The sequence below is a fragment of the Herpailurus yagouaroundi genome, unplaced genomic scaffold (genome assembly GCF_014898765.1).
Source record: "Herpailurus yagouaroundi ecotype Mexico unplaced genomic scaffold, PumYag 182, whole genome shotgun sequence".
Classification (NCBI taxonomy): Eukaryota; Metazoa; Chordata; class Mammalia; order Carnivora; family Felidae; genus Herpailurus; species Herpailurus yagouaroundi.
This window is the reverse complement of record NW_024412413.1, coordinates 544571-555475: the sequence shown is the minus strand read 5'-3', so window position 1 is coordinate 555475 and position 10905 is coordinate 544571. Positions and strand designations below refer to the sequence as shown.

General features: G+C 65.9%; 2 protein-coding genes across 6 annotated transcripts in view; both read left to right on the top strand.

The window, feature by feature from the left end:
• Positions 1–9423, top strand: part of TRABD (TraB domain containing) — a 9978-nt gene extending 555 nt beyond the window's left edge. Inside the window, exons 1-10 of one of the 5 annotated variants that reach the window (XM_040490492.1) lie at positions 3435–3872; positions 4982–5050; positions 5459–5537; positions 5967–6133; positions 6455–6595; positions 7008–7118; positions 7211–7350; positions 7591–7763; positions 7865–7976; positions 8118–9423. In XM_040490492.1, coding sequence (XP_040346426.1) covers positions 5018–5050; positions 5459–5537; positions 5967–6133; positions 6455–6595; positions 7008–7118; positions 7211–7350; positions 7591–7763; positions 7865–7976; positions 8118–8295 — 1134 coding nt within the window. In that variant the 5' untranslated portion in view covers positions 3435–3872; positions 4982–5017 and the 3' untranslated portion in view covers positions 8296–9423. Of the gene's footprint in view, positions 1–3434; positions 5051–5458; positions 5538–5966; positions 6134–6454; positions 6596–7007; positions 7119–7210; positions 7351–7590; positions 7764–7864; positions 7977–8117 lie in introns of those variants that run through there. The other 4 variants (XM_040490489.1, XM_040490491.1, XM_040490490.1 and 1 more) reach the window with 4 other exon arrangements.
• A 121-nt stretch (positions 9424–9544) lies between these two features.
• LOC121040124 (angiopoietin-related protein 5-like) overlaps positions 9545–10905 on the top strand; it is a 3159-nt gene continuing 1798 nt past the window's right edge. The window contains exons 1-3 of the mRNA XM_040490494.1: positions 9545–10021; positions 10099–10126; positions 10648–10739. Coding sequence (XP_040346428.1) covers positions 9935–10021; positions 10099–10126; positions 10648–10739 — 207 coding nt within the window. The 5' untranslated portion in view covers positions 9545–9934. The remainder of the gene's footprint in view (positions 10022–10098; positions 10127–10647; positions 10740–10905) is intronic.

The window sequence follows — 10905 nt, the reverse complement described above, 5'->3', positions numbered from 1 at the left end:
AACCGGGGCTCGCGGGGACAGGGGGCGGGCGGAGCAGGCTTGCGGGCTCGGGTGGGGCCCCCGGCGCGGGGGCCGCGGGCGAGAAGCGGGGGCCGCACCTCTGCGGGTGGAGACCCTGGGCTTTTCCCGAGTGCCGGTGGCCTCTGCCCGTCAGGCTGAGCGAGCGGGGCTGCCATATGGCGGGGTGGACGGCGCGGCCGAACTCCGCAGGCCTGCAGCAGTCTGCGCTCTGTTTCCGTGAAGCGGCTTTACTGAGCTGTAACTTATGTGCCACGAAGTACCGCGTAGGAGAGTCTCCGTAAAACTGTCCCAGCACAGGCAAGGCTGCCTTGGCTTCGGCATCTCAAAAACAGCCAGGAAGTCTGCTCGGAAGTCCTTACCACCTTTGGAGATCAGGACAGCCTCGTTAGGAGAATGGGTGGTTTCCAGGTGGAAGCCTACTTACTGGCTTTGGGGTTCCCTGGAGAGAAAGATGGGCAGGCCGCCAGGCTCACTGCTTTCTTGGGCAGGCTCCCCTCTCCCTAGGTCTCCTGTCCCCTTTGCTCTCCTGCTCGCCCCCTTGCAGTGTGACTGGAAGGGAGCCTTGACCCTAGGACCACTGGGCAGTCTTGCAGGCTGGTGGTGCTCCCTACACAGCGCCCTGCAGTGGTGATCAGGGCGGGGGCCCAAGGTTGGGCGGGGTGCAGGCTCCAGCAGGGCCAGCCAGGGGTGGCGGACAAGGAGCCATTCAGGCCTCCAGCCCAAATGCAAGCTGGCCTGTGGCCTCTACCCCAATCCCAGACTTTGCCACACTTCCATAAAGCAGGTGCTGCCAGACCCGGGGGTGTCCATTGCCAGGGGGGCCCAGGCTTAAGAAGTGGGGGCGTTGGGAAGTTCAGGGCTTTGGCCACGTCCCGCTGTCTCCCACTTGGTCATTTGTGTCTGCAGCCCGCTGGTCTGTCCGGTCTGGGACTTTTGGCTTCCTGAGCAAGTCCAGTGGGTTGGTTCAGAGATGCGGGCTTTTCTGGGAACTCTGTTTGGTGCCAGTCAGCCCTGGCCACACTGAGAAGCGGGCTGGGATCCGGGGGGCAGTTTGTGGCTTCTCAGTTTTTAGAGCGTGGAGGGGGCGGTGATGGTGTCTCAGTCTGCTCTGCAGCCGTAACAGAACCGCAGAGACGAGGCTTAAATAGCAGACTGTTTTCTCACAGCTCTGGAGGCTGGGAGTCTAAGATCAAGGTGCCGGCCAACCTGGTTGCTGCTGAGGGCTTTGTCGTCCTGGCTTGCAGACGGCTTTCCTCTCCCTGTGTGCTCACATGGCCAGCGGCCTGGTGTCTCTTCTCATAAGAGCCCTAGTACCATCATGGGGCCCCACCCTCATGACTTCGTGTAACCTTAGTCACCTCCCAGAAGTCCCACCTGCAAACACTGTCATCATGGGGATTAGGGCTTCAATACTGAACTCCGGGGGACACAATTCAGTGCATAGAGGTGGGACCCAGGAGAAGGTCGGCTGCCTGGGCCGGGCAGGCAGGAACCTGTGTCACTCACACTGACCTGTCCGACGTTCTCAGCTTCCATCCTGAAATGCACACCCGGCAGGACAATTTCCGACACTTCGTCCAATGCAGAACCGCTTAACCCGCTACTCTGATTTGTGTCTCAGGGCTCACGGCGCGGGTGGGACCCTGACGGAGGCAGGGCTTTCCTGTCCTTTGAGCAGGCCCTTCGCTGGAGTCCTGGACAAGATGGGTCCCAAAGCTGTTGGGGATTCCCGCTGCTTTGGAGTCTGACTTCCTGGAAGCGTGCGGGTGATTGTGCTGCTGTCCTGTGTGTGCAGGACTATAATTTCTAGAGCCAGATAGTGGTGTGGCCCTTTCCAGAGAAGGAGACAGTTGGGGAAAACTCACGTTTCAGTGTCTTCTGAACCAGATTGCTGGCTCTTTTCCTGCCCCGACAGGAGTAAGTGCACAGAGGTCTGGAGGTCACGGGCTGAAGTGAAGACTGAGTGTGGTACCTGTCTCGCAGCCAGGGGAGGGCCTAGTGTGTGCAGACAGATGGGACGCCTGGGTGACTGCTCTGAGCACCTCGGTCCTAGAGGCAGGACCTGAGTCCTCGCGGGCTGAAGGGTCCTGCCCGGGGCCTCGCCGCACCACGTCACTGGCCTTGCTGGTCTGAGGTCTGGCCCAGCGTGCCATCCCCTGCAGGCTGGTCGCTGGCATCTGGCCACAGGTCGTCTCCATGGACAGTCCTGCTTGGCGGCGACAGCCGGTTGGAGGGGGATGAGGAGGCTCTTCCTGCTTCGTGCCAGGGTCACGGGCTCCCAGCATCGGTGGCTGTGGCCCGGCCAGGTAGCAGGGCCACGTGCTGGAGCGTGGATTCAGGAGGGGGCACGGGTATCTCCCCTGGAGGGTGTCAGCCAGGGGTCTCCTGGTCCCCGCAGCATGCGGTGGTGGAGGGAGCTGTTAGGACCTGTGGATCCGGACAGCGTGTGGCGGGAAATCAGGAGGCCCGTGGGCGCCCCACAGCAGCTACCTGCGGGTGCAGGGAGTGGAGGCTGAGCCCAGAGGTCTGCGGGAGAGAGGCTCAGACCTCAGCTGTAAATATTTGAAACTGCATATGGGGGTGGGGGCGGTTAAGCCATTGAAATGACATCCTCCAAGGGTATTGCCAGGGGACCCCGCCCCCGCAGCGGAGGGAAACCAGGGTATCGGAAGGTGTGTGGAGGCAACAGCCTCAGACAAAGAGGCTTCTCACAATCTCAGACTCTTGGTGTTGAAGGAGCCTCGGTGGCCTTCCTGCCTGACCAGGCCAGGCGCCCACCTCTGGGGAGCAGCTGCAGGAGGGGACCCGGGTGTTGCGCCACAGTGGGGGGCCGAGCCATTGCCGACTCAAGGCTCGTCTGCCACCCCCGGCCTGTAGGATGCAGGACCTGGAAGGGCCTCCCCAGAAAGGTGCCCCTGGCCCGCACAGAGTGTCCCCTGTGGGCACAGAGGGTCGTCTGGCCAGAGGGAGGGGGAGGGAGGGAGGATGCGCCCTGGACCTGCACCCTAGACCTGTAGCCACCACACCGTGGGAGGGAGGGCTGAGGCACCACAGTGACCTCCGTGGTGACCTCCCGCTTGCGTGTTCTTACAGGAGCCTTCCTGCCAGGGCACAGGATGTTTTCTTAAGTTTTTCTAGTACCCTGGCAGCCGTGTGCTGCTTGGGAGAACTGTTTGCTTTTTTGCATGGAGCCTGACAAAGGGCCATCGTCCCGGCTGCCCTACTGGGCCGGCTCTGGGGCCTGGGGGGTGGGGGGGCGGGGTGGCAGGAGCTCCAGTGACCGCCCAGCCCCACCCCTCCAGCTCCAGGCTCCGCTTCCTGTTTGCATTTCAGTTGGCACCTTGCATGGTGGAGCGCTTTCCTTCTGTGAAGCAGGAAGAAGGGGCTTTGGGGATCCTGGACAGGAGGTACTGGGGGAGGGGTGCTTAGGAGGCCAGGCCCTCCTCCCCTCCGCAGCCACCCCTTTCTGCTGGCCTGGAGAGGCTGGGGCCCAACTGTGTCCTCTAGCCCTAAGCCAGTTCCTCTTCCAGAAACTGGGCCAGCCTCTAGAGGGGCCGCCCCCTTCCACCCTTGGTCAGCCCCGGGGCATGTGAGAGTGTTGGTTAAACTGGGAGGGAGCCCTGCCCTGCCCCAGGCTGCCTGCACAGGGAAGGCTGCCTGCACGAGGTGGGGGGGGGGGGGGTGCGCGGTGAGCCACCGGTGGTCATGGCCTGGGTGAACCTGTCTGCTCCCTGCTGCTGCGTGACCACAGGCCTGAGGGACAGGAACCTGGCCCGGCGTCACACTGGCCTTATCATTTGCCCTTCTTTCATGTGAAAGTTTGAGAGAAGTGTGCAGCCACAGGAAAACGGGTGAGGCGAGGGTCCGTGGCGCCCTGGGGCAGCCGCACCCCGTTCCCCCAGCACTGCCCAGAGGCACATGTGACACTCATGGGCTGGGTGGGCTTGAGAACCCAGCCACGGTACCGCGGCCCAACTCCAGACAGGTCGGGGTGGTTCCCTAATCCCACAGTCTGCATGAGGTCCCTGGTCAGACTCCTCGGGGGGCCTGGTCGTTTCGAGCTGCGCTCAGAGGTGGCCCCGGAGGCAGCAGCAGACCCTGGCTTGAGTTTCCACGGTGTCTCGGGGAAGCACGGGTGAAGCCCGCGTTGGCGATGCTGCTGTCTCGCGCCTGGCAACCAGAACCACACGTCCCGGTACAGGCCTCGGGCCCCTCACTCCCCTTGGCCCCGGAGGTCCGGATGGTCCGCTGTCCTTTGTCCCGGTGACAAAGCCCTTTCCAGGAAGTGCGCCTGCTGTGCCCACGTGACTGTCCCCCCCCCCCCCCCCAGCTCCCGGCTCCTTCTGAGGGGGCGGCCGGAGAGCCTTGCTCCTTGCCGCTTCCGCGATGCTGACACTCACACTGTGGCTCCCGACGGGGCAGCGGCCGTCGCGCTGAGTCTGAGTTCCAGAGACGCCTGGATGACTCCGCTGAAGGCGTTCAGCACCTACTTGATACTCAGACTCACGTCTTCTGCTGGGTTTTCTCACCTGCGGGAGTTTGGCGCAGTGTGTTTTGTTCCAGAGCCGGAAAGGGAACGTCCCGGTCTGCCTGACTGCCCCTCAGGGCTGGTCCCTGAGCTCCAATGCCTTGCTCTCTGTGGGGTAAACGGGAGATGGGGGTAACAGGTCTGCTCGGCAGAGGACCCCCAGTTCACTGGCGGGGGCAAAGCCAGGCCTCTCCAGCTCTGTTCTTAGCCCCGTGGTGCAGGGTTTGTATGCCGCTCACAGCCAGACTCTCACACCTGCTGTGCCGGCCACAGGGACCCTGGACCCCAGCCGTCCGTAGCTGGTGACTGACAGGTGTCAATCTGGAAGGGCAGAGGCGGTGATGCCACCCACGGATCTTTCAGATCAGACTGAGCCCCGTGGTGCCCTGAGCCCCGTGTGCAGGTGAAGACGTGCTTCCTGTATTTCCTCAGGTATCCCTCATCAGTGCCAGGAGCTGCCTCCCAGCCATGGAGGGGGAGGAGGAGCGGTCACCTCAGGAGGTCAGAGCCTGGAGGCTGGATGCTGGGCGGGGGGTAGGGGGCGGCTGCTTCCTGAACGACCTCGGGCTCGGGGTCTGGCCAGCTGCTCAGCAGAGTGTGGGTTCCCCCTCAGTGTGGTCGCCTGGGGTCACCGTGGCTGCTTCTATGCATAGAAGAGCATTACGTGGCTTTTGGAGGGTGGGGGGTGGGTTCTGGGTCAGCCAGGGGGACCTGGGGGCAGGGAGCCCTGGGGGTGGGCCGTATCCAAGGAAATGACCACAGAGATTTCATCCCGGGGAGCACACGGAGTTCATGGAGCAGCAGCCCCTGAGTTCTTGATGGGCCCGCTGGGGACAGGTGGGTGCCAAGTGTCCCGCAGCCCCCAGGGAGGGTGGTGCCCTGACTCAGACACTCCTGTTCCCTCTGCAGGCTGACACGGAGCCCGTTGTCCCAGTGGGGTCTTCCGAGGTGGTGCCCAGGGTGCTTTCCGGAGAACCCCAGAACCTGTGTGCGTGCTCCCTGACACCATTCAGTGCTGGGGGGACGGTGGGGGTGGGCAGCTCCTGGCCAGGTGGGGCTTGGGCTGAGTTTGTGGTGAATGGGGGCCCCAGCCAGCCCCAGGTTGTTGGGTGGGAGGCTAAGTGCTTCAGAGCTGCCCTGGGGACCTCGGCCCTGCATGGTCACGGCCATCCCCGTCCTGGCTCCCTCGATGCCCGGGTGATTCTCATCGTGGAGACTGCAGACCTCGCCAAGGCCCAGGCCCCTTTTCACGGGGAAGGTCTGCTCCGACGGCACCGTGCCGGTCGCGTGCGCTGTGGTGAGCAGTGCCGAGTGTGGGTGGCGGCCCATCGAGGCCGGGGGAGCCCCGTGGAGAGAGCTGCTCAGGAAGGTGGGCCCCGGTGCGCCCGGCACCCCAGCTGGCCTGTTGTCCTTGCAGCCGACGCCGACGCTCTGTCCCTGCTCCTGGAGATGAAGCTGAGGAGGCGGCGGGAACGGCCCAGCCTGCCGCGCACCGTGACCGAGCTGGTGGCCGAGGACGGGAGCAGGGTGTACGTGGTGGGCACAGCCCACTTCAGCGATGACAGCAAGAGGGACGTCGTGAAGGTGAGGCCCGCCACACTGGGCTGGCCTTGGGCCGAGCGGCCCCTTCCCGTGAGCCCCCACTTCCTCCTCCGCGACGCCAGCGCCCCTCAGAAGGGAGGTTTCTGATGCCGGGGAAGTCTCACAGCCTGGGCACTTTTCTGTTTAGCGATCGGCGAACTTTTTGTAGCTTCTCGGTTGCTTCCAGAAACGAGTTGTGGCCACAGCAGCCGAGGCGGCCCCTGGGGCCGGGCCTCCCGGTCGGTTCCAGGGCGGCCTCCGCCTGCAGGGCCGGGGCCGGGCCGGGAGCAGGGCCCCGGGGCTCAGCCGGCACGTCCGTTGCAGACCATCCGGGAGGTGCAGCCTGATGTGGTGGTGGTGGAGCTGTGCCAGTACCGCGTGTCCATGCTCAAGATGGACGAGAGCACGCTGCTCCAGGAGGCCAAGGAGATCAGCCTGGAGAAGCTGCAGCAGGCCGTGAGGCAGGTGCGGCGCCGGGCGGCCTTGCGGTCAGCAGGGCGGTGCCCTGCCCACCCTGGCCGGTGGCAGGAGAGGGGCTCCCCTTTACTGGGTTTCGGACGAGGGAGGACAGGCGGGTGGTGCTTCGGCCCCGAGGCGAGGGCCGGACGGGGACCCCGGGGTTCGCCGAGCAGGTCCTGGGGCACGGGGTGGGGGGGGGTTGGTGGTGGCCGCGGAGTGCGCTCCAGCCTGCCTGCCGGCTTCAGGGACACGGGCGGGGGAGTTGAGGCCTGGGCGGGGGCGGCTGGAGGGAAGTGGGGCCTCGGCATCCGCCGTGGCTGTGGCCGCCCGCCCAAGGCCCTTGCCCAGCCCCACGACGTAGGCTCGGCCTGTGCTCTGTGCCCGCGCGGCCGTTGACCCTCGGTCCCCTCCCCTGCAGAACGGGGTCATGTCTGGACTCATGCAGATGCTGCTGCTGAAGGTGTCGGCCCACATCACCGAGCAGCTGGGCATGGCCCCTGGCGGCGAGTTCAGGGAGGCCTTCAAGGAGGTGGGCCGGGGTCCGGCCGGGAAGGGGGCTCAGGGCGCGGGAGCCGCCCCGGGGCTCGGGCTTCCCCAACCAACACCCAGCCCCTGCCCCAGGCCAGCAAGGTGCCTTTCTGCAAGTTCCACCTGGGCGACCGGCCCATCCCCGTCACCTTCAAGAGGGCCGTCGCCGCACTGTCCTTCTGGCAGAAGGTCAAGCTGGCCTGGGGCCTGTGCTTCCTGTCAGACCCCATCAGGTAGGGCCCCTCGGCCCCCGGCAGGCAGCGCCACCCAGGAAGCGGGGCCCAGCCCCCGCCGCGTGGCACGCTCCCCCTCGTTCTCGGGCCGAGCCTCCTCAAACAGCGCCTTCCCGCTCCTCCCTTCCGCCGTGACCCCAAACAAAGAGGGTACCGAGGTCCCTGCCCTGGGTCAACAGCACCGGCCTCCCGCCGGCCGCCCCGTGCCCGCGAGGCTGGCAGCGTGCCCTCTGCCCCCAGCAAGGACGACGTGGAGCGCTGCAAGCAGAAGGACCTGCTGGAGCAGATGATGGCCGAGATGGTCGGCGCGTTCCCCGACCTGCACCGCACCATCGTCTCTGAGCGCGACGTTTACCTGACCTACGTGCTGCGGCAGGCCGCCCGGCGCCTGGAGCTGCCCCGCTCCTCTGACGGTGACGGCGACGGCCGGCCCCGGGCGGGGGGGGGGGGGCTCCCCAGGCGCCGTGCCCGCCGCGCCCGCCGCGCGGGGGCTGATGCTTCCCTTTCCCCACAGCCGAGCCCAGGAAGTGTGTCCCCTCGGTGGTGGTGGGTGTCGTGGGCATGGGCCACGTGCCGGGCATCGAGAAGAACTGGACCACCGACCTCAACATCCAGGAGATCATGACGTGAGTGCCGCCCACGTGCGCGCCCTGCAGTCCCTGAGCACAGAGCCCGGCGGGGTCGCGGCCGGGCTGGGGGCTGGGGGCTGGGGGGCGGCGTGCGCCCCCTCCCCCCCAGCCAGGCCCAGCCCGCCCTCCCTTCCCCAGCGTCCCCCCGCCGTCCGTCTCCGGCAGAGTGTCCCGGCTGGCCGTGAAGGCCGCCTTCTTCGGCCTGCTGGGCTACGGCCTTTACTGGATGGGGCGCCGCGCCACCAGCCTGGTCCTGTCACTGCCTGTCGCTCAGTACTGTCTGCAGAGGGCGTCCGCGGCCCGGCCGCGCGAATAGGAAGGACCAACACGTGGCTGCTCCCGTGTCACCGCTGAGGGGCGCTGGGGCTGGCCCCCCCCCCCCCCCAACGAGGAGCGGCTGGGTGCCACCCCCTGTGGGGGTCCGGGCCCGGCCACGCCTCTCCTCCCCCAACCCGCCCAAATAAAGAAATATTTAACTGCTCTGAGCTCAGGCTTCCCAGCAGCCCCCTCCCCACCCTCATCCCCGGCCCTGCAGGGACCGCTCTTGGGGTTCATGGGCATCGGGACGCGCTGGTGGGGGAGGGGCCAAAGGTGCACACTGCCCCACCCCCATCCCCGGCCCCCAGGTGAAGGGGCGTGGTGGGCATGGCCAGCCATCCCCTACCTCACTGTGCCTTCTCACGCGCTGGCAGCAGGAGCCCTGGCCCGGGAGCGAGTCCCAGTGGGTTCTGGGCCACCGGGTTCCTGGCCGGCATGTTTGGGAAGGGCCAGGTCACCCCACGCAGCTCTGTCGTGGCTCCTGGGAGCGTCCCTCCCGCCTGGGCAGCTTGGCCACGCTCGGTCGTGGCGGGCGCACACCAGCTCTGCCTGCAGACGGTGTGTGGTTTTGTTTTTTAAAAATGTCTGAAGTTTTTTTACTCAGGTAATTCTAACTTAAGAGAAAAACTGAAGCAAATGTCAGAAAATACTAGCCTTAAACCTGGTTGGGACAAAGAGAACGTGTGTGTGGGGGGACCTCGATCCCGAGAGGGTGAGCCCGTGGGAGAAAGGTCAGCCTCCGCAGGGGGGTGCCAGGCCCGCCTCTGGCTGGGGGCTTCTGGGGCTGCAGCCCTCGGACGGGAGCCTTCCTCGGCCCCAACCTCAGTGGACAGCGGGCGCGTGTCCGCTGTGGGGCGGGACAGACGGAGACCCGAGGTTGGGCCGAGCCCACGCGGGGCTCCCACCCCGGGCACCTCCCTGCGGCCACGCTCCGCGGGTCACGTGTCTGTGACACGGCCTCTGTGCAGCCCACCCGGGCCCCCGGGGCCACGCTTGATTGTGTTTGTGTTGACTCGATGTCTGACAAAACCAGGTGAAACCCACGGCCGTGAACGGGGCCGCACCGTGTTTTCCTGTCATACATGTACTCATTCCTGAGAAATGGAAATAAAGTCTAATTTTGGAAGCTCCTGTTTTGTGAAGTGTGTAGAAATGAGCGCAAGCGGCAGGGAGGAGGTGACGGGTGGCAGCAGGGGTGACCGGCCTGGGCCTAGTGGTCTGGAGAACTTCCTGCCGCCAACACCTGCCTCTCAGCACTAGATCTAGGCCCTGGGGCCCCCGGCACCTGCCTGCCCCAAGTGCGGACCCCCGCCCAGCGAGGACACCAGCCAAGGGGAAGTGTGCTCAGGGACAGGCAGTAGTCCCTGCCCCTCACCTCCCTGGTCCACACCCTCAGGCTTCCCGCCCTACTCAAACCTCCCCCAACCCTGGCACAGGGGCAGGGGTGGGGGGGGGGGGTGGGGGGAGGCGGGGCGAGCCCAGCACCCGAACAAAAGGTGCCGGGACCAGCGGCTCAGATCTGCCCGGAAGGACCACAGTGAGCACCCAGGGTGGTGTAGGCCGTCCGTGGGCGTGAAGGGAGGCTGGTAGGGCTGCGGGCTGGGCTCTCCCCCACCAGGGCTGCACCCTCCGGAAGCATGGCTGCCCACCCCGTACTGGGCCTTGCTACTATCCTCTGCCTCTCTGTGCCCCAGGCCGGCTCCATGGTGCGGCATCGACAGCCGGTAAGAGTGGTCATCGGGGCGGTGGGTCTCGCCGGGCTACCAAGACCGCCCCCGACCAATGTCCTCTCTCTCCACAGGTCCAGGTGGTGCTGCTGGAACCCCAAGGTCGGGATGGGGTGGGGGGGGCATCAGGTCTGGGCAGCCTCTGGCCTGTCACCCACGGGCCCTGCCCTGGCAGGCCTCACTCCCCATGAGGACCGGGCTGGGTCCCTGCCCCAGACGGCCTGGGAGGAGGGCAGACAAGGACCAGGCCCCACTGTGTTCCTGTGTTAGGAGGGGCCCGCTGGGCTCAGGGCAGCCCTCCCGCCACTGCCAGGCCAGGGGGAGGAAGGTGGGGGAACCGTGAGGGACCTTCCCAGGGCAGCAGGTGAAGGGGAGAGGGTCTGTCTGGGGGCCACGGGAAGAATTGAGGGTCTGGCTGAGGGTTGCGGCCCGGCCAATTTGCAGAGCCCAAGGAACAGCCACTCCCAGAGAAGAGGCCTGAGGCAGGCGTGGCCCAAACTCGGGAGACTGGCTGCCCATCTGCCAGATTGTCCCAGGGCCTCTGCAGGAGGACCCCGGTTCTGGTCACTGGGGGACCACGGGCCCCTCCCAGGCCTGAGCCTTCCTGGCCGCGTCTCCCACAGGGAGGGACTGCTCTCAGATCTGGGTGGAGAAGCCCAGAGCCCCCAGCGGTGTGTACACCATCCAGCCAGAGGGAGCCAGCGCCCCCTTCCAGGTGAGCAGCCCTCAGCGGGGTGAGGGTCCAGGAGATACTCCGTATGACTTGCTTGGGCAAAAACAAGAGAAGTTACTTGTTCAAGTAACAGGGAAGGACTGGCCGGACCGGGTGGAGTCTGTCCTCAGACACAGCTGGGCACGGAGATGTTCACGGACTTTGCCGG